The sequence below is a fragment of the Tupaia chinensis genome, unplaced genomic scaffold, assembly GCF_000334495.1.
Source record: "Tupaia chinensis unplaced genomic scaffold, TupChi_1.0 Scaffold140301_1, whole genome shotgun sequence".
Lineage (NCBI taxonomy): Eukaryota > Metazoa > Chordata > Mammalia > Scandentia > Tupaiidae > Tupaia > Tupaia belangeri.
In genome coordinates this window covers 749544-770191 of record NW_006200179.1, presented here as the reverse complement: position 1 = coordinate 770191, position 20648 = coordinate 749544, and the positions used below count along the sequence as shown (strand labels likewise).

Below are 20648 nucleotides of genomic sequence, written 5' to 3'. Positions count from 1 at the left end.
TTGTGTCCGGCTTTCTGCTGCCGTCCCCAGTGCCCTCCGCATCCCCCAAGTGATGGGAACGAGGGCCCGCCCAGGCAGCCGCTGTCGCCGCACCGCCCCCTCGCTCGCCCCCTGCGCGCGGAGTCACCCAGGCACACCTCCGGCACCCGGAGCCGGTCCGCCCGAGCTGCTGCCGCTACTTTGGCTGCGATCGCCGCCGTCGCTGGTGGCCAGCTGCTGACTGGGCTCGTCTGTAGACGGAGAAGCACTTTTTGGGCCCTCTTTAATCCGTTCTCACACCCCAACTTTGCCGCCGCCGCGCCTGCCCTCGCAGCGGCGCTCGGGCGCAGATTGTGGGGGCGCACGCCGGGAGGCTCAGCAAGACTGTGGAGGCAGGAAACCGCACAACTGCTCTTCTGCTTCGCTCTTTGTTGTTCGCTTTGGATGGTCCTTGCAAGTGGTCGAGCCTTCTCGGAAACCCTGGTGCCGGAGAAGAGAAACCTTGGAATTTTTCGTCTGCAAAGGGCTCTGAGATATTGACAAGCATCCGGGAAGGTCCACAAGTAATTGCCCTGAAAACTCCTGGCGGATTGACCCACGTTGCTTATATTAAGCCTTTGTGTGTAGTGTGTGTGGTGTGTGACTTCGTAAATTTGGGAACCCCATTTCTACTCTCTCCTCTTGGCATGAGACTGTATGCAGGATCTACCCGAGGACAATGATCGCGGAGCCTGCTCACTTTTACCTCTTTGGATTAATATGTCTCTGTTCAGGTAACCCTGCGTCTTCTTTCTTCACCCTTGATCTCCTTTGCTCGCTTCTTCCACTTTTCGAAATCGAACCTCGGACTGCATTTTCGCGACCTCTCCTTTTCTAAGGCCAGAAAGATCCAATCCCTGCAGGACTTTCAGGGAAAAGGTTCCTAGTTCGCATTTGGGATTGTCCCTATTTTTCCTCCCCCCAAGATTCCTCCTTTGCCTCCCCACGCCTCATCGCAGACCTCGCCTTTCCCCAAGTTCAAGGCACGCCCAGATTACGCTGGGCAAACGCGCTGAAAGCTAAGGGTGGGAGGGGGCAGCGGTTGGCGGTGAGCTCGGGCCCCCTGTAGGAGCCGAAGAGAGTATCATCCGCCGGTTTATTCCTTCGGGCGGGGAGATGTGCGCCCAGGGGATTTGTGGCCCAGAGACTCGCCAGGATTCCTGAACCTGGTCCTCCAAATTGCCCCTCCTCTTCCGAGCGAGCACAAGGGGTTATTAGCAGTTGTTTTATGTAACCAAAGTCTGTAATTAAATTCGATTCTGAAGAAACTTCAGGAAGTAACTCCTTACGGTAGGATAAAAACTAGCCACTGCCTGGCTGGGCATAGAGAGGAAAACAGGCGGTTTCAAGGATCTGAAAGCGAATGGTTAGTTGCCTGGGAATCTTCCCTGGCTAGGGATAACAGAAGGCTGAATTTAGGATTTTTAATTAGACATTACTGAAATTCTCCATGAAGTGTGGAAGGATGCTAGCAACGGGATCCTCCTGATGTAAGAGTACACATTGTACCTACACTTCCAAGTAGTTTTTTTTTTTTTACACTCCCTAAGAAACTTTGACTATGGTGTACGGAGCCACAACTCAGCATTTGTTTCTTTTCTGTTAGTAGATTGTGGTTTCAATCCACAGATCCAGTTTCAGGCCTTAAAACTTACACACACACACACACACACACACACGCACACACAGAATGCACCTTAGAATTTTTATAGTAGCATAATGAGCTTGCAGTTGCATCAGGGTTCCAGTCACTCAATTTGCCCAATTATGAAACCATTTCGAAGGTTAGTTTGAGCTTTTTGTGGTTTATGGCTATTGTTTATGTTTGGACCAAGGATTTTGCTTAAGCCAAGTGATTAATGGAATATGAAAACACACATCAGCGAAATTATAGCAGATAACCCTCCCTCCTAAAAATGAATGTTTGCCCATGAGATGTGCTTCCTGGCTGGAACTCAAAAGGAACACTTGCAGTTAACCTAAGGAAGATGTGTATTAAATTGTTATTCCATGGAAGGAAACAAGCTGAAGTTTCAGCCTCAGAGGTCTCATGGTATCATAGTGAATGCCTGAATGGATTAAAGGTACTCTTTTCCTATATCCAGCTCCCTGTCTGGAATGCACCTTTTTTCTTAGTTTGCATATCTGAGTGTATGAATAGCCACCCTAACACCACCACTTCCAGCCATGACTGCAAATCAAAAACATTAACGTCTGATCTCTCTATTTGTGTCTTTGCCTCCCCCCTCAGCAGTTTAATTTACAGCTTCAGATACCTTTGAGCTTTTTTGTTGATTCACCTTCCCAGTTAAAGTTTATTCACGTGTGTAAAGTGAAGTGTCAGTGTGATAAATGGCTGGAAGGGCAGATTACTGAAGATAGGGGGATTAATGGTCATTAGTCACTGTTTGAGCTGAGTTTGTATATGTTGGGACATTTTATCATGGCTGTAGATTAAAGATAGGGTCACAGGAATAGGGTATCAGTGTAAGCGGGTCGTGTCAGCATACAGGTTCGGGCTTCGCTTGGAGAAATGTCTGAGGCGTACTGCCCTATCAGATTTAGTCATTTCATTAGTAGTTGATATCCGAGGATTAGAGTTTGAAGACTTTCATAATCTTAGAGTGAGACTGAGTTTTGGCTTTGTTTTCCTAATTTAATTTTCCACTGAAGCCATGGATGGATTTGGAAACCCATTTTCCCCACATGAGAGGTCTGCTTATCTACGTTGTTTGTCAGGTTCCAGGCCAGAGGTATCTGTGAGGTGTTCACTCAGATTTAACCTGAAGCTTTTTATCATTCCTCTGATAACTTTAGCTCATGCTGTGAATCTGAACTTGGGAAGGCCAGGCAAATTACTGGGCAGCTAGGGTGATTTCATGACAGTGTGCTGTTCTGAAGCAACACTATTGATTTGAGTAAAACTTCACAGAACTCAGATAAGTAACTAGTAACTTGGGTGTGCTCATGACACCTGGTCAGGGAATGAATGAAGTTCTTGAAAGATTGTGTTTCATGTCTTGCCTCAAGCCTAAGATCACAGTCTATCACTTGTTAATGGAGTGTATTTAAGAGAAATGTGGTGAACTTAAATAAATCAAAGTGTACTGAGAGAGTAATGTACCTTCAACAAGATTTAACCTGTAAAAAAATCTATTGGCTGTCAGTAAGTTTTTTCTTTTTATTTCCCTCTTTCTCCTTTTAAACTGGCTGCCAACTTCACAAAGTCTTACAGTTTTGTTCAAACAGACTATAGACTTCCATTTTGGTGTGTTGATGGCATACACTGAGTATTATGTTTAAGGGTGTTTGATTTTTGTACCCTTTTGTTTAACAACCTAATTCCACAATATATGTTAGCTGTTTTTAATTCTGTGAAACTAAGACTCGGAAACTAAATGAATTTTTTTTAGAAATTCATTTTTAAAGGTAGTTTGTATGTCTCAGTTCTTTTCTCTGGATCTAGATAGTTGGCAGGATTGGGAGTAGAGAGCAGAAGAGGTATCCCTGAAAAACATCTGTAATCTCTCAGGATAGGTTCTAAACAGTCTTCCTTCGTAGACTTCCCCGTCTTGAATCTGTTGGCTAAAACCTGCTTTTAAGTGAAAAAATAATTGAATTTCAGTTCAAATGTAGGATGAGATTTGGATTTCAAATCAAGTAGAAGTTCATTGGTATTATCTTTTGTTTTGGGGGTGGCTTTTCTCTTAGGAAGGGGAACATTTTTTGGCTAAGATGCACTCTTGAGCCACTTACCTGAGTCTCTGGTCTCTGTCGCCCTCCTTCCGTTTCTCTTTAATTACTTTTTTCTTTCTCTTTCTGGTAAGACTCTTTGTTGAGCAATTCCAATAAGTTCTGATTAGTTTATAGCATTTGTAGATTTTACATACTTATACAATACTGTGATCTTTTTATTATCTTTACTTCCTAATAATGGGCCCACTAACATGTAAGATATTTATGTTTAAAATGTCTAGCACAGACCCAGCAACAGTGGTTCAAGTTATAGGGTGCCACTGCATGAATCTGGGGCCACATGTGAACAAATGGTTCAGATCCAGAACAAACCTGAATAGGCCAGTCGTGGTAATGTTCACCTATTGTCTTAGCTGATGGGAGACTGGGTCTGACAAGAACAATGACAAGACTCTATGAAAAATACCTATTTCTCTATCTATTCTACTCTCTCTTTTTCACAAAAAAAGGGGAGGAGGGTGCAGCAGGTGGCATGATGGTTAAGGTGCTGGACTCCCACATGGCTGTTTGCAGTTTGAGTCCCTGATCTGGCAGTTTGCTTACTTTTCTCCTCTCTCTCTCTCTCTCTCTCTCTCTCTCTGTCTCTGTCTCTATCTGGTCAATGTGTGTGCCCTTAACAAAAATTTTTTAAAAAAAGAAGATAAATGAAATTAAATAAATAATTCTTTTTTTAAAAAAACTTACTACAGAAAGTTTAACTGAAGTTCTAAAGTTTCTTCTAGTCTTTGCTATGACAAATGAAATAGTCTTGTGGGAGTTAAGTAGTACAAAACATTTATTTATTTATTTATTTATTTTTAATTGCCAGAGAGAGCCAGAGAGACAGCTCCTTGTTAGTGTGGCATGGTGGTGCATTGTCCTTTTCTCTATCCTGTCAGTATTCTTGCTATGCACACAGACATGCTTGACATGTTTTTGAAGCCTCTGGGGCTGAAATTCACACTGTGATAGTCCTTGTGAGACACAACCCTCTTAACCAGTAGGTTATGAGGTCAGCCTCTCTTTATTCATTTTTATATTGGCTGTATATTGATAATTTAATGTAACAGGGCAACAGAAATAAGATTGAAAGGAAACTTAGGCTAACAGCTTCCCAATTTGTATCACAGGTGGTTGAGTCTTCATTGTTTTCTTCTGTGTTAATAAAAGATGGTAAGGCAACATTTATGTTGATATTTGACCTTTTATAATTTTTTTTTCTTTATGAGAGAGAAAAAAGAAAAGAGACAGGGTTGGGTAGTTTTTACAGGGTCTGACTGTGTTATGCTCCTCCTGCCCCAGACTACCAGTTAACTTTTATTAGTGGCATGTGCAGCCATGCCCTGCATACATAGGTGGGCCTGGGAACCAAACTCTAGCTTCCCATATGGCTTCTTGTTTCCCAAGCAATAGTGCTACCCAGGTACCACTATGGCTGGGTCAGTATAAATGTTTAGTTATTAACGCAGAAAAGTAATCTGCCCTGCAAGCTTGATTTTTTTCATGGGAAAATATAAAGAAATCAAAGTTTTTATTCAATTCAAAGTTAGCTATAAAATAATTTCTAAAATAAATTAGATTAAGTAAATTAATTAAGTTAGATAAAGCAATTTGAGATTAAGAAAAGTTTTGAAAAAGGTGGGAGTATGGGAGTGGGGGGGGGATAAACCAGAAACAAAAGTCTAGAGAATTGTAGTAGAAATATAGAACCAGAACTAAGCTATCAGTAGTTTAAAAATATAGGCAGAGATGGAAACAAAGAAAGCAACCAAATCTAAGTGACCATACATAGCACAAGAAGAAAATCTGAAGAGTGGATTACTTAGAATGTGCTGTTAGTATGTATGCTCTATATTTAACACCTCTATAAAGGACTAGACACTGCATTTTTTTAAAACAAAAAAAAATGTGAAATATGTTTAGGTCTTTAATGAATTAAAAGAAAAGTTTTTGTAAAGATATGTTCAGTAATGGTTTTGGGACCAGCAGGTGGTGTGATGGTTAATGTTGCAAGAATCCCCACGTAGTCAACTGTGGTTCGCGTCCCGGACCTGGTGGCTTAAAACTTACACCAGGCGCATGTGCGTGCGTGCCCAAGATCCCAAGAGGAGAATGGAGGAGAAGGGATTGCAGCGTGGCCATCCCCCTGGGGGGTAATTTCTCAATTTCTGACTCTTTCTGTCTATCTGGTGAGTGCACATGCCTATAGCAAAAATCTTTCTTAAAAAAAAAGCTTTAGAATAATGACTATCTTAATGTATATAGAGGAGTGGAAACCTAAATAGTTACTTTCTATTCCATAACACTTTTCTATAGAGACTGGAGAAGTAAAATAAGGAAATTAGTTTTAAAAATAAGATTAAAGCACAGTGCGAAACTGTATGACAGCTACCATTATTGCTGTGAGGTTAGTGCGGTCACTTATTGAAGATTCACCTTTATTTTATTTAATGCTCATAAGAACTCTGTGACCTCAGTACTGCTATTAGTAAAATGTCACTTTACTACAACGTAGAGAAGTTGGGAGATGTGAATGAGCAGACATTTGAATTGAGCTAACTCCAAGTCTCTTAACTAGTATATGTTTCCTAGAGACCAAGAATTGAAATTAAAAAAAAAAACTGTGATTCAATCACTTTTTATTTTAAACATTTTCCAAACAAGATTTATCTAAACAAGACGATAGGTTGAACACTTGAAAATTTAAAAGTGACTTACTATTTTGTTTTTAGTCATTAGGGCCAGTCAGTGGTGTGGTGGTTAAGGTGACTGGATCTCACATGGCCAACTGTGCAATTTGGATACTGGACCCAGTAGCTTAGGAAAAAGCAAACAAATAAACAACAACAACAGAATAAAACCCAACTCGAGGCCGGATTCCCAGAGGAGAATAGAAAAGGGATTATAGTGTAGCCAGCTCCCCTGGGAAGGGAGTGCTTTCTTATTTTCCATTTCTCAGGTTAGCAGCACATGGGCCAAATTTGGGGAAAAGAAAGAAAGAGAAAGAGAGAGAGAGAGAAAGAGGTAGAGAGAGAGAGAGAGAGAGAGAAAGGAAAAGAAAAGCGTCTTTAAATTTTTAGGTAACCAGGCAAAGCAGTCCATTTTTTACAGCACATCTAGGCAGCCTTGATCATGTCTGCATTTTCTGGCATGCTTAAAACAGGAGACTGAACATAAGTCAAAACACTGTCTGCTGGTGATGCAGATGCGCAGATTCTGAGTTGTGTTTTGGAAAATGAGTACTATTCTTATTCATGGACACTTGAAGGAAGATTTTGTTCTGAGTCCCAAGGCAAATAATTGGAACTCATCAGAGAAAAGCCTGTGGAGAGACAATCATTTCCCCTGTGGTTGCTCTTACCCTGTGGGTTGGGAAAGGGCTGCTGGTCATTTAGTCGTAGATGAGCCTTCTGCTTGACTGCTGTTCACAGATGACTCACTTCATGGTTACTGATCATGGAAGGGTTGAGCATTAATACCTGGTTGATCAGCTGGTTGGAAACTGCTTATGCATAGCCAATAAAGTCGCCATCCTGTGGAGATCAAAAGATCCCCTCCTTTCTTTACAATTCTGGATTAGCATGGTTTCCTTTCCCCCTTTTCCCTCTACTTTTAGCCCTTACCCTCAATCTTGGTGTTGAAGGAAAGGAAGCAAAAAAGATTATCTGTAGTGTACAGGGAGATAGCTTTGATCTCCACTTCTTTGCCTTTTCCTCTCCCTCTCTCTCTTTTCTTTAACCATCCAAAAGGCTATTTCTAAGACTAGAAGGTGTCATGTTGCTTGCTTCACAGGAGAGCTCAGCCTCATTTCCCTTCAGCCAAAACAGGCTGCTACAAATCCCCTTACTTCTGTAATTTTACTTGGCTTCCAAATAGCTTATGACAGTATTGTTCCACATAGAAAGCAATATTTTGAACGGCATGACTGTGCGTATCTTTCTGACTTCATTCAAGGAGGAAAGAAGCTATGGTGTTCACATGTGTTCATAGCTCAGAGTCAGAAAAGAGTATCTGTTTATTTTATTTAATGAATTCATTTAATTTTTTGCAGAGACTATGAAAGGTAAACAATTGTAGAAAATGTTCTCAGAACACGAGTTCAGTGCTAAATAGTCAGACTAAATGCCTGTCACCTACTTTGACACTTAAATGAAGCGTTAAAAGCACCATCAATGGAAACAAGCAAACGTCAACAGAGCAGAGCAGCTCTGTGTTAAGTGGGAATATAGTCTTTTTGTGTAGAGTGCCTGATTTGTATGCAGCATATAGGACGTAGTAGACTTCGGTTCCTAATAGTACACTGTATTTGGGGCATCTACTTTTTTAGATTATATTTTTTCCAGTTACGTGGGGCAGGGTTTACTTTTAAAAAAATGTATAAAAACAAGTCTGGCAATAGTAGTTCACAGTGACACTTTCCTAGATGTTCTTGATTGGATTTCAAGAAGTACCCAGTTTAAAGGCGATCTGTGTGTGTGGTTTTGTTTTGTTTTGTTTTGTTTTGTTTTGGAGAGGTTTTTGCTATAGGGCACGTACACTCACCAGACAAACAGAGACAGAGACAGAAAGCGAGAAATCATGCCCCCAGGGGGGATGGCCATGCCACAATCCCTGCTCCTCCGTCCTCCTCTCGGGATCTTGGGCATGCATGCACACTTGCCCGACGTGAGTTTTAAGCCACTGGGTCCGGGACGCAAACTGCAGTCGACTACATGGTAGTCCAGCAACATAGCCATACGCTAACTGCTGGTCCCACGGCGATCTGTGTTTAGCTCAGCTGTATAGGACCTGAGAGCCAAAGATAGATTGTCTAGTCAGCCATAAAAGGAGCATGGAGTCCTTAGAAAGTCCCTAAAATTCTTTGTAACAGATTCTGCTTAAGACCTGGTTTGTATACTCATCCCCTTATAGATTCTTCCTTTAATGGGAAGCAAAGTTGCCTTTGAAGAGTAATAAAATTGTTATGTGACCATTGTTGAATTTAAAAAATTATTCTAGGTGTCCGTTATCTTTTGATTTAACTCAAATTTTCAGTAGCTTAAGAAGGGACAGTGTTCATATGATCTTAAAGTTCTTTGTAACATGATATATATGGTCATAATTTATGCATCATTATGGGAAAAAAATACCAACTTGGTAAGTTCATTCCAGGTTTTAGTCAAAGAGGAAACAAGCCAGATTTTAGCTTCTCTCCACTAAAGTGGCGGAGGCTCATTTATGTCATTAGTAATTCTAGGTGGAGTAGGAAAAGAAAATTAGGCCAAAGAATGTGTGAATCAGGCCACAAACGTCTGTTTCAAAATCATGTCTCAACGTATGGTGCTAATGAGATACACTAAATCTTATAATTTGGCTTCCAAACATAAGTGACCTGCATGCTATCTGTTATATTTTCTACTTTAGCATGTAATTTTCTCTTTTTTCACTAATGGTGGATCAACTTTAATTTGGCGAAGGAGATGTGTTGTCCTGTAATTCCTTTGCTGTAAAATAAAATGCACACGTTTTAGTTTCATAGACCTAGAGCTGATTGTGTTTATTCAGGCCTGATTTAAGAGGCAGTCTTTATCACTGGGAAACTTCACTAAAATGGTCCTTGCACATATAACAAAGTGAGTTAAAGCACATTTGTACGTGTTAACTACACACCTCTGGGTAGTTTTAAACCACTTGAGCTGCTTGGTGTGGGAAGTAATTTCAGTATTTCCAGACCATGCCATTAGCAAGTTCTTTGAGTAAAGTAAACTGGCTTGTACTGGCTGTGAAAGAAAAAATTCATCTGTCTTTCTTCCCTATAGCTGAAGAGAAGTGAGAGTTCACTAACAATCTAGTATTGAATTTGGAACTAGCACTTGCTTACATGAATGGATTAGTAATATATTGCCAAAACCTAAATGTGTAGGAGGAAAACAGGAGTGGGGCAAAGGCTTCACTTTGATGTCTGTGTAAAGAAGAGGGGTGTTGACTGACAAAGTAGTTACTGTGACTCATGGATAAAGATTAAATGGACACTTCAGCCTTATATTTAAGAAAGGAAAAGCTACTCATTGTGTCATTTGGTCTTTTCTGCTATTATGGATTATTTTAGTAGCATACAGAAATATTTTTTTCAAATGAGGAAAAAAAAAACAAGTGATTAATTAAATAATAATTTCTTTCATTGAACCTGAAAGAATCAGTAATATCTCTAGCAATAGTAATGCTGATCAAGCCTCAAATTTATAGAATGTTATCTCCCTGGCAGGATGCAGTGGAGCCTAATTTTACTCAGTCTTAAAGCAACCACATTAGGAATGAAGATGTTGCTATTGTCCCTTTTTATGAATGGAAAATGAGGTTCAGAAAAGTTAAGCTCCTTGACTTAGAGTGAATCAGCCTGATCCTAGAACTATTGATCTTCACTATAACACATAATATACTCTTCCTTAAAAAGTGAATGTAGGTGGGACTGGCATATGGTATAATGGTTACGTCACTGAATTCCCACATAGTCACCCGCTGTTTGAGTCCCAGACCCAGTGACTTAACACTCACGCCGGCTGCATGTGCGTGCATGCCCCAAATCCTAAGAAGAGAATGCAGGAGAAGGGATTGCAGTGTGGCCATCCCCCTAAGGAGCGATTTCTCGCTTTCTGTGTCTCTGTCTCTCTGGTGAATGCACATGCCCTATAGCAAAAACCTCTCTAGAAAAAAAGTGAATATAAGGAACCAGCAGTTAGCATAATGGCTATGTCGCTGGACTCCCATGTAGTTGACTGCAGTTCGCTTCCCGGACCCGGTGGCTTAAAACTCACGCCGGGTGCGTGTGCGTGCGTGCGTGCCCAAGATCCCGAGAGGAGAATGGAGGAGAAGGGATTGCGGCGTGACCATCCCCCCTGGGGGGTGATTTCTCGCTTTCTGTCTCTATGTCTCTGTATGTCTGGCGAGCGCGCGCACCCTATAGCGAAAATCTCTCCAAAAACAAAAACAAAAACAAAAAGTGAATATAGATGGAGTGTAATATGTAGCATGTTAGGCTGCTTTTTGTGTGTGTGAGGGAACTAGATTGTGCTATCAAGCTGTTTTAGATTATTTTGTATATGTTATGTCTTGACTTTGTTGTAGCTTATTTTGAGGCCAGCCTCTAAGTGCAGTGTTAAGTACTGTGTAGGAGGATCATGGCTGACCATGGTTTGAATATTGACACAGTGGCTTGAAAAACATGCTGGGTGCATGAGTGTACATACCCAAATTCCTGAAACGATGGCGGAATAGAGGAAAAAGATTGTGATGTGGCCATCCCCAATAGAAGAATACTCTCTAGCCCACTGGTGAACACACATGTCCTCTAGTAAGTTTTTTTTTTTTTTAAAAAAAAGCATATTGTTTGTTCCTCTGTTCTGCTTGGGACAGAAAAACCTTCAAAACAAGAGTACAAGAGTGTATCCTGATACTACATACCACACCAGACAGAAATATAAGTCTAGCCTATGGCACAGTTTAGTGGAATTCAGTGTTCTGTTTATGGAATAAATTTGAAATATTGAATATCAAGTGAGTTTTATGATAGCTGAATTGTATAAGTAAACAGAATTTTCCTTATATATAAGACAGAATCATGGAAATCTACCTTTTCTAAAGACCTGACTGTTGAATTTTCATTTTTGAGTTTGGAAAGAAGTGATTTACCTGGTCATAGGATATTATTGATAATAGAAGTTTACTAAGCGGAGTCTAGTTACAATCTGTGATTACTGTTCCTTTAAAGGTGTGTCTTTCTCTAATGATGAGTTTCATAGAAAACAAAGCAAGAGTGTAGCAGCTATTAACATGATTTCTGACAGTGAAATCTGCAGGAGTAATAATTATCCAAAACAGTACTATAATCAATACTCTTTCAGAAGTAATGCAGTTGGTTTTAGAAATGCTATTATTTTGCTTTTCTTAGCTTTTTAAATATACATTTCTGACTATGACTGTTCTATAATTTTTAGGTGTAGTTTTCTTAGCCGAATTTCCGAAATTATTTCCAAATGTGTAGATGAGATTGTATATTTATATTCTCTTCTCTGTTTCATAGATTTTGGCTTTATATAAGGCTTACCTGAAGATTGAAGCTTTTCTTCATTCCTTACACCATAGCACTAATCAAAATGGTATCATATCTAAAATCCTCTCTTATATGAGACCTGGGTTCATGACCTTAAGGTTTTTACTTTGTCTCATAATATTCTTCATAATAAATTGATTACCATACATTCATTGTTTGCAGTTTATCAGTCATTTAATGCTACTTTATTATTAATGAAGCTTAATAATATTTTATTCCTCAGTAAGTAAACAACTTATCTAGCATGATGAGAATAAAATATTGCCAAGCAGCTGGTAACTTTTGTTGCTATTAGAAGCTTTAAAAAATGTTTCAGAAATACCTAATAATGTGTACAGGATACAGATTGTGTAATGCAGACAGCAAAGTAAATGTTGAATTACGTTAGTGAAAAATGGGCACTGTGTGAATGAAAGCTGTTTTCGATATGAGAAGAGAAGGGGAAGTTGTTTTTCGGTAGTTGTTAGGTCAGAGAGATTTACTTAGTCGTGAAAATCTGGCTGGAGTAAGGAAGTTTCCAAAGAGTGTTGAGAGAAATCATGGAGATAACTTGTTGGACTCGGGGAAACGTTTGAGAGGTGTATCCAGGAGTGGTGACCTGAAAAGCTGACATAATCTGCTTGAAGAGGTAGAGTTTACAATACTTGTTTATTACAGAATTTCACTTATGGCATTGTTCTTATTCATTCATTTATTTTCATTTGACCAGAGAGAGAGAGAGAGAGAGAGAGAGAGAGAGAGAGAGAAAGTGAGTTAGTAAGCCACCAGGTCCAGGACTTGAACCATGGTGGGCCATGTGGGAGTGTCCAGCAGTTGAACCACGACACCACCTGCTGGTCCCCAGGCATTGTTCTATTTTAGAGGACGTTATTTAGTAATCACATTCATTTATTCATTCAGAGGCCAGGCAACAACATAGAAAAAAAAGCAAATCCTCATTCCTAGTGCTTAATGAATTCATGCTAAATGATTGGTTGCCATGTAGGTGACTTAACAGAATTAAGCATGACTGTTCAGTGAGCCTATGTTTAGACCATAAAAAGTAATACATACATTGATTAGCTCAACTTAGCCATTCCACCATGTATACTGTTCTAAAACATTGTGCTGTACACCATAAACATATACATTTTTATTTGTCAATTAAGAGTAATAAGAAAGGAAAGTTCTAAAAAGCTTCTTCCAGGTCAGCAGGTGGAATGGAGGTTAAGGCACTGGATCCCACAATGCCAGCTCTGTGGTTCAAGCACCAGACCTGGAGGCTTGAAAATCATGCCAAGCATGTATGTGTGTGCCCAAAATCCCAAGAGGAGAATGAAAGAGAAGGGATTCCTGCGTGGCCATCCCCCCAGAGGATAATTCTCACATCCCCCTGCACTCCCCCTCTCTTCATCTCTCTCGGGCAAGTGCACATGCCCTGTAGCAAAAACTAAAAAAGTAAAAAAAAAATATTCCACTAAACAGAGGAAAGATGATATAAAATAATATAAGTAGGTTAGCTAGTTCTTTGAGGTTTGGTTTCTGTCTTTTTCTCTGGGATCTGTATAACCGTGCACACATAGATCGATGTAGATGGGTCCCTGTTCCCCTTTGTCTATGGTGCCGCTTTCCGTGGCTTGTTGTCTAGGCTTGACCAACAGTCTGGTTTGAGGTGAGTACAGTACAAGACATTTTGAGAGAGAGGTGCCACATCCACATAACTTTGATAAGACAATGTATTATAATTGTTTTATTTATTTTTAGTTTTTGTTGGTAATTTCTTATTATGCCTAATTTAAAATTAAACTGTATCACAGGTATGTTTGTATAGGAAAAAAATCATAGTATATATTTGGTACTATCTGTCGTTTTGGGCACCCTTAAGGATCTTAGAAGAATTCTCTGAGGATGGGAGGGTCAGTGGGAATATTGTGTATTATTGTGAATCCCTCAGCAAATCGTCTGGGCAGTACCTTACAATATCAACTTTGTCTCTCTGTGTTTCTGCTTTCTTCGCCCTGAACACATAGTCTTTAGCCTTCCTTCAGTCCTTTCCGAGCCAGGAGTTGTCTACTCTTAGCTTAGGTGGTTCTATTTACAATTCGTGTAAACTTTATCCTCATGTAAAACCCCAATTGCAGGTCTCCTTCTCTTGACCTTAGTTTAACTCTCCACAGCTCCCCAAGGTAAAGGTAGTCTTGTTTCTCTTTGAAACTGTGTGACTACTTGAAATAGTTATGATGTTCTTTCCAAACCTGCTCTTCTCCACAACTTACATTCTCATTTTCTTTCACTATTCCTCATCTGATAGATTCATTTCCTTTGGTGATGTTGTTTTTATTGTTACTGTTTTTAATACTGGTTTTGACAGTGTCTTTCTGCAGTGTAACAACAAATCTGAGAATCTACTTCCTCTCTTAGTTGAATGTAGGTAATTTCTAAATTTCTTCTAGTCTTCTTTCTTTTTAAAAATTATTTATTTATTTATCTATTTATTTGTTCTGATTTTTAAGTCTCTGGGTCTGGGACTTGAACCACAGTCAGCTATGTGGGAATCTAGCACCTTAACGACCATGCCACCCGCTGGTCCCAAATCCTTCATTTTGTTCTAAAAGTTCTCTCAATATTCTGGGATGTGATGCTTTTCTGAACTGGGAGGTTGAAACTATAATAAGCCAGGTACTTACCTTCTCACTTTTATTTCTCAGTGAACCTTCTCAGTGCTATTTATTCTGGTCTAAAGTCATAATTCTTGGCAGAGAAGATAGACAAAATAGAATTTGTGATTTTTCTTTATAATGATTAAAAACTGAAATGCCTATATATAGGACCTGTTTACACGCTAAGTGTTGGTTGACTGGATCTTACCATGAAAAAATATGGTCCCAATGTAGACTAGCTTTCAGATAAACTTTGAGGTTTTTCGAAAGAAGGCATAGATTGATATTTTAAAGTAAAACCTCTGCATTGATAAGCATGGGTAATTGAGCCTACATTAATAATAATTTTTAAAAAGTAATAATAATAATAGACCTGGGCACGATGGGAAAATGCAACACTCTGAATAGAGCCACATGGGAAGGTTCTGGGTTTGTGTCTGAAGACTTCCTTAAGGACTTCAAGCTCGTGTGTTCCCATGGGACTGGCTACAGCTGAAGAAGATTGTGACTTAAGCACCTTGTTGGGGGTTCTGTCTCTCATTCTCTCTCTGTCCCTCTCACCCATGGAAAAAATAAATAAATTGAAAAAAAATAACAGCAATAAATAATATAAAGTTCTCACACCAAACATGGGCTACAGATGACTATTTGGTGGTTGCAGTATTACACCATCCACACTGTGGAAGACTGACCTATCTTGCTGCATATTCTTACTCTAAGTGTGTCAGTATCCCCTGCTTTTTGTTTATCTTCTGTGTTTTAGAAGCTTTTTACTTTTCTGGTGTTTGTCTTTCCTTCTTGTATTGTTTCTAGTTAAAAGGTTACATAATGGCTTATTTATTTAACTGAAAGCTCTTGCCTTTATTGGGAGCTGTTTACGCTTTACAAATTGTATTTGTGGAGCCAGGGTAAGTGATCAGTTTTACTGTTTATGTTTATTCTTTTGTCCTAAAGCTAACAAAGAAAGAAAACAAAACCACAAGCCCTTTGATGAGCGAAGAGTCCCTGATGAACTGAATAAATAAGTATATTTTTTAATAAGAAGAGCAATTATCAACAGCAACACAGTCTAAAAGTTTACTGATTGCTATTAAGAGATGCACTGCTGTGTTGCACATGAATTACAGGTTAAGAAAATGCAATAAGGAAATCTTATGAAATGAAATAGAGAAAATTAAGGCTGGCTGAATTATAAATAAACCTTTATCTTCTGCAAGAATTTATCTCAAGTCTTTCTAAAATCTAATGTTCCTTATTTATTTTATTGTTTGATTATAGATCATTAGCTATTTGACAGAATTATTATCAGGAGAGAAGCTTAATCTAAAGGGTCAGTAATCATTACCAATTGAATATTAACCAGAAATGAAAATAAAGCATCTCTGAAATAATCTGTCAGTGAAAAATGTTATTTAATTTACAAGATATTGATTTAGGCACAGTTTTCAAAAGCATATCTCTAACATTTCTGTAAGGAGTCTTGTGCATAATTTATAAATATTTCTAAAACAACATTTGGAGGGTTTCTTTGAGCAATGTAGAAATGGCATAATTTTTTCAGGTGGTCAAAATATATGCAAAGCTAAATGTATAAAGAAACTTCTCTCTCTTTTTTTCTTCCCCTCCAACAAATCCTGGTCTTTTCTTGCTAAATCTGAGTAAAATAATCCTAATTGTAGACATTTTTATTCTTCTTCATGCTTCACTGTGAAGTGCATAGCATTTCTTTTTGTGTTTCAACAACTCATCCTGCTGGAATAATATGGCAGGGTCCCATTGGGGATCATTAGGAGCATTACTCATGTAAGACATCTATCAAGGGCAGCCCTCCTCATGCTAAATTCTAGAGCTACAGCTCACCAATAATATGAGACGCTCACAGGCATGAGGCAGGGAATACCGTCTGAGTGGGAGAAGGTCAAGGCACGGGCAGGGAAGAGGTCAGAAGCAGTAATGTGCCCTGAGCAAGGAGAGCTGATTCATTTGAAGCTGGAAACTGTCACCAGCATTTCATTGTCCATAGGAGGCATGTTTAAAGAAGAGCATTATCTGGTACTTGGACAACATAGCTTGCCAATAATAATTAATCCTTCCTCACTTGAAAGGGCAGCTACGATTTCCGCATTTCTTTGGAAATTAGTTCTATAGTTGATAGCTGCAGCCCTTACAAGAATGTAATGAGAACTTATTACCTGATCTGCTTAAGTCTTGCTGATCTTTATTGTCCCTGCAACCATAACTCTATTCACGCTATAGTTATGTGTCAGTTAAGGAGGGGGACATGTCTTGAGCAGTGCATTGTTAGGCAATTTCGTCATTGTGTGACCATCACAGAGTGTATGTATACAAACCTGCGTGCTCCTTGTGGGACTTTGGACCTGTATACAGCACATTGCTGGCCAGAAGGCTGTTAGGCTGTGCGTGACTGTATCCCAAACATATAAAGACCTGTTTTTGCACACTGTCCTGGTTAGGGAACCCAACAAGCCAGGTGATTTCACTCTTGCTCCTTTGGCTCTTCTAAATGCTGTTTCCGCTATTTGGGAATGCGCTGTCTAGATAGACTCTTACCTTCCTGTCCCTTTCCTTTCCCTCTTTTCCTTCTCAGTTCCTGTTTCCCCTAATGAATCAATGCAGATGCCTCTTCCTCCACAAAGCTTTAACTGCACTGTCTACCCACTGCAGATTTGATGTACTTCCTTAGGTTTCCCAGCACCCTGTTTGAAACATGCCCACAAGCATGCTATATTCCTTGTATGTATCTTGATCTCCTTTTAAACTATTAGGGTCTATATCTAAATAATTAATTACAATCAGCACATGCATCACTCAGTGAATTAGTAAGTGCTTCCGCCATTAAAATCAGGTCGTGGAGCTGACTCTATAGTCTGGTGATTCAGGGAGCTGGATCCCACATGGCTATTGGCTCAAATTCCATCCTTGCAACTTGAAGAACATGCCAGGCATGTTTGTATGTATGCCCAAAATCTTGACAGGGTACAGAAATGGAGAAAAGAGTTTGCAGCATGACCCTGCCCCACTGGGGGCTACTTTCTCCTCCTCTCTCTGTCTCTTTATGGTGAGCACATGTGCTGTCTGGCAATCACAAAGGAAAAAGCAGGTCATGAATTATTTGATGTTGCTTCGACAGTAGCTACAGACGGGATTAATATTCCTTCATATTCTTTTTTGCTTTTCTTTTTGAGGGATTTTTGCTATAGGGAGCGTGCACTCGCCCGAGAGACAGAGAGAGACAGAAAGAGAGTGAGAAATAAGCCCTCAAGGAGGTGGCCATGGCTCAACCCCTTCTCCATTCTCCTCTCAGGTTCTCGGGCACACACACACACACACACACACACACACACACACATACACACACACCTGGCATGAATTTTTTAAGCTGCTGGATCTGGGACTTAAACCATGGTCAACTGTGTGGGAGTCCAAGCAATGTAACCATTATGCCATCTGCTGGTCCCCCTGCATATTCTTGAGTAAAATTTTATCTTTTTAGAAACAGAAAAGTGAACAGTTGGAGAGAAGAAAAATTCAAATTGCCAAGTATCAGAAACTTGCATTGCAGTGTTTAAAAAAAAAAAAAAAAGTTGGGATAATTTGTGGTAGAAATTTACAGCACCCAAATCAGAATGGGAGCACTCAAAAGTTCTATATTTACTGGAGTTTACAAAATGGATTCGATAGAGCTTCAGGTATCTACCATTTTTTGGAGTTTGTAGATCCTTCTGTGGACTAATACAGTGGAGGAAAAACCATGACTTCGTTTCAGGTTAGGTGGTTGCCTTTAAGTTATGTTTCACTATTCCAGGGACAAGTTGGTTTCTTTATCTGTAAAATGTAGGAATTGAACCAGCTGATAGATATTTAGATTTGTTCCAGAGCTGCAGTTTTGTAAGGTTTTAGCCTCCCTCAGACAACACATTGAGCTGAATTATTTTCAGTGAGCTGTGTGTGTGTGTTTCAGTAGAGTAGAGATCACAAGGGAATGGACTTTTGAGTTATAATATGTAGGTTTAAAGTCTGGCCTAGTGGGGTGGGGTGGGGGGTGGAAGGGAATGACACACCAGTAAAACATGACACTGTTTCCTCATCAGTAACATGGAGATAATGTGGATAGCTACTTGATAGGGTTGCTATGAAAGTTAAATAAGTTAACATATGTAACATACTTAAAAACAGTCTTTGACATATTGTAACTTCTATTTAGATGTGAATTATTGTATTGTTTTATTACCATTTTTCTAACTAATTGTCTTTATCAAGTTGTATTTTGTTTTTTAAGAAACTGGTGTATGATGGTTACTGGGTATATACTCTGATTACAGACTATAAACTTAAAAATAATGCTTACGTAGAATCCAAAATTAATACCTCCTATCAGAGATTTAAAAACGACAAACAAACAGCATGGCAATATTTGTTAAGAGAAAATTCAGTTAATTTGACAGGTTGGAGATGCATTTCTGGGCAGATTGCCATGCCATTGTGATAGCTATTTGTATCCCAATAAAGGAAAATGTAATATTGTTTATGATGAGCAAAATGCTGACAATTAGAGACCATATCAGGGTATCAGGTTGCCTCCCCACCCCCCCCAATTAAAAAATGTTAATGCCTTTAAGAGGATTAAGAGATTTGCAATTTGCTGCGAATTATTTTAATCAGATTATAGATCCTCTTTTACTTGGAGTTCAGTTCTTTAACACTTGGGTAATAAAGGTTTTCATTTGGAGTGTGGGGTGGGAACAGGCATTTAAGGAGTCTAGGGGTTGGAGTAAATGAGCCTGTTTTGAATCGTGGAGTAATAAAGTGGGCCAGACTGCGAGAGAGGAGTCCTAAGTGGATGGAGATAGAGAAGTACTAGTTACAACCTTGACTTGTTAAGAATATCCTCTGAGTCCAGGAATTCTTGTATCCACTTTCCTCCTATGCAACCCAAGTCTTTTCTTTAAGAAACCAAAGATCAAGTTAGAGGTACAGTGGCTCGAGATTACAGTTTCAGATGGGCCACTGACATACATTCACCTGAAAAATTCAGTGTCATTTATAGCAAAGTGTGGTGGTTAGCAGCCTGGCTTCTAGAGTAATTCTTTTGGCTCATTAATGGGACTTGTGTGTGTTTACCTGTCTGTAATCCTGTATGGTCACTAACAAACGGTATGAACTTTATTATACTTGTTTCTTAACCTTCCTATCCCTTTGCTTATTCGTCCTTAAATTGGACAGGGATTAAATGGAAAAGGCATGTAAAGTGCTTTCTTCATAAGAAGTAGTCAGTAAATGGTAACAGTATGAAGTAGAAAAACATGATAGTGAAACAAATCCTTGCAGTCCAAACCAAGGCTAACCTGCTGAGACCTAGTGTAGTGAGTTTTTGTTACTGTTGGTTTTTGTTTTTTGTTTTCTTAAAACTTAAAATACACACACACACACACACACACACACACACACACAATATACACAATATACACAATAGGGCACTAACTGGAGAAGCAGAGAGAGAAAGAAAGAGAGGGAAAGTGAAAAATCACCCCCTATGGGGTATGGTCACCCATAGCCCTTTCTCCTCTGTATCTTCATCCTTTCAGGATCTGGGGCATGTAGGCACACATGCTGATGTGAGTCTCAAGCCACTGGGTCCAAGACTCAAACTGTGTGGCCAGCTATGTGGGATTCAACGGCCTTAACCACCATATCACAAGCTGGCTCAGTTTTTAAATAAGATGTGATACAATTATGTGCCTGGGGCCAATCCATGGGGTGGTGGTTGACATAGCTGGATCCCACGTCTAGCTGTGCAGTTCAAGTCTGGGACTTTGGTTTACTCATTTCATTTATGACAGAGGGAAGGTCTGCTCTCATGAGAGAAAGAAAAGGAGACAGAGAGAAAGAAGCACTTTTGACAGGATGACCTCCTGCACTCAGGCTCTCTAGCTTCACAGGATCCTCATCACGTGTATGCATGTCCTATAAACCCTCAAGCCAAGTTGGCATGTCCTAAAACCCCTAAAGCCAACTTCGATTGGCTACACTGCTTTTAGAACCACATCCCAGCCCACCACAAACTACTGCCACTGGGCTGGGCTGAAAATTCTATATTAAAGTATTTCTTAGATTATTCAGTAAAGACTAGCCATAGTAGCAGGTGG

General features: G+C 39.6%; 1 protein-coding gene across 8 annotated transcripts in view; it reads left to right on the top strand.

Moving 5' to 3' along the window:
• Positions 1-20648, top strand: part of ROBO1 (roundabout guidance receptor 1) — a 1280027-nt gene that overhangs the window by 786372 nt on the left and 473007 nt on the right. For 4 of the 8 annotated variants that reach the window (XM_006162602.3, XM_006162605.3, XM_006162603.3 and 1 more), the window contains exon 1: positions 32-752. The exons of the other annotated variants lie outside the window; for them this stretch is intronic. In XM_006162602.3, the coding sequence (XP_006162664.1) occupies positions 698-752 (55 nt within the window). In that variant the 5' untranslated portion in view covers positions 32-697. Of the gene's footprint in view, positions 1-31; positions 753-20648 lie in introns of those variants that run through there. 8 annotated transcript variants of the gene reach the window in all.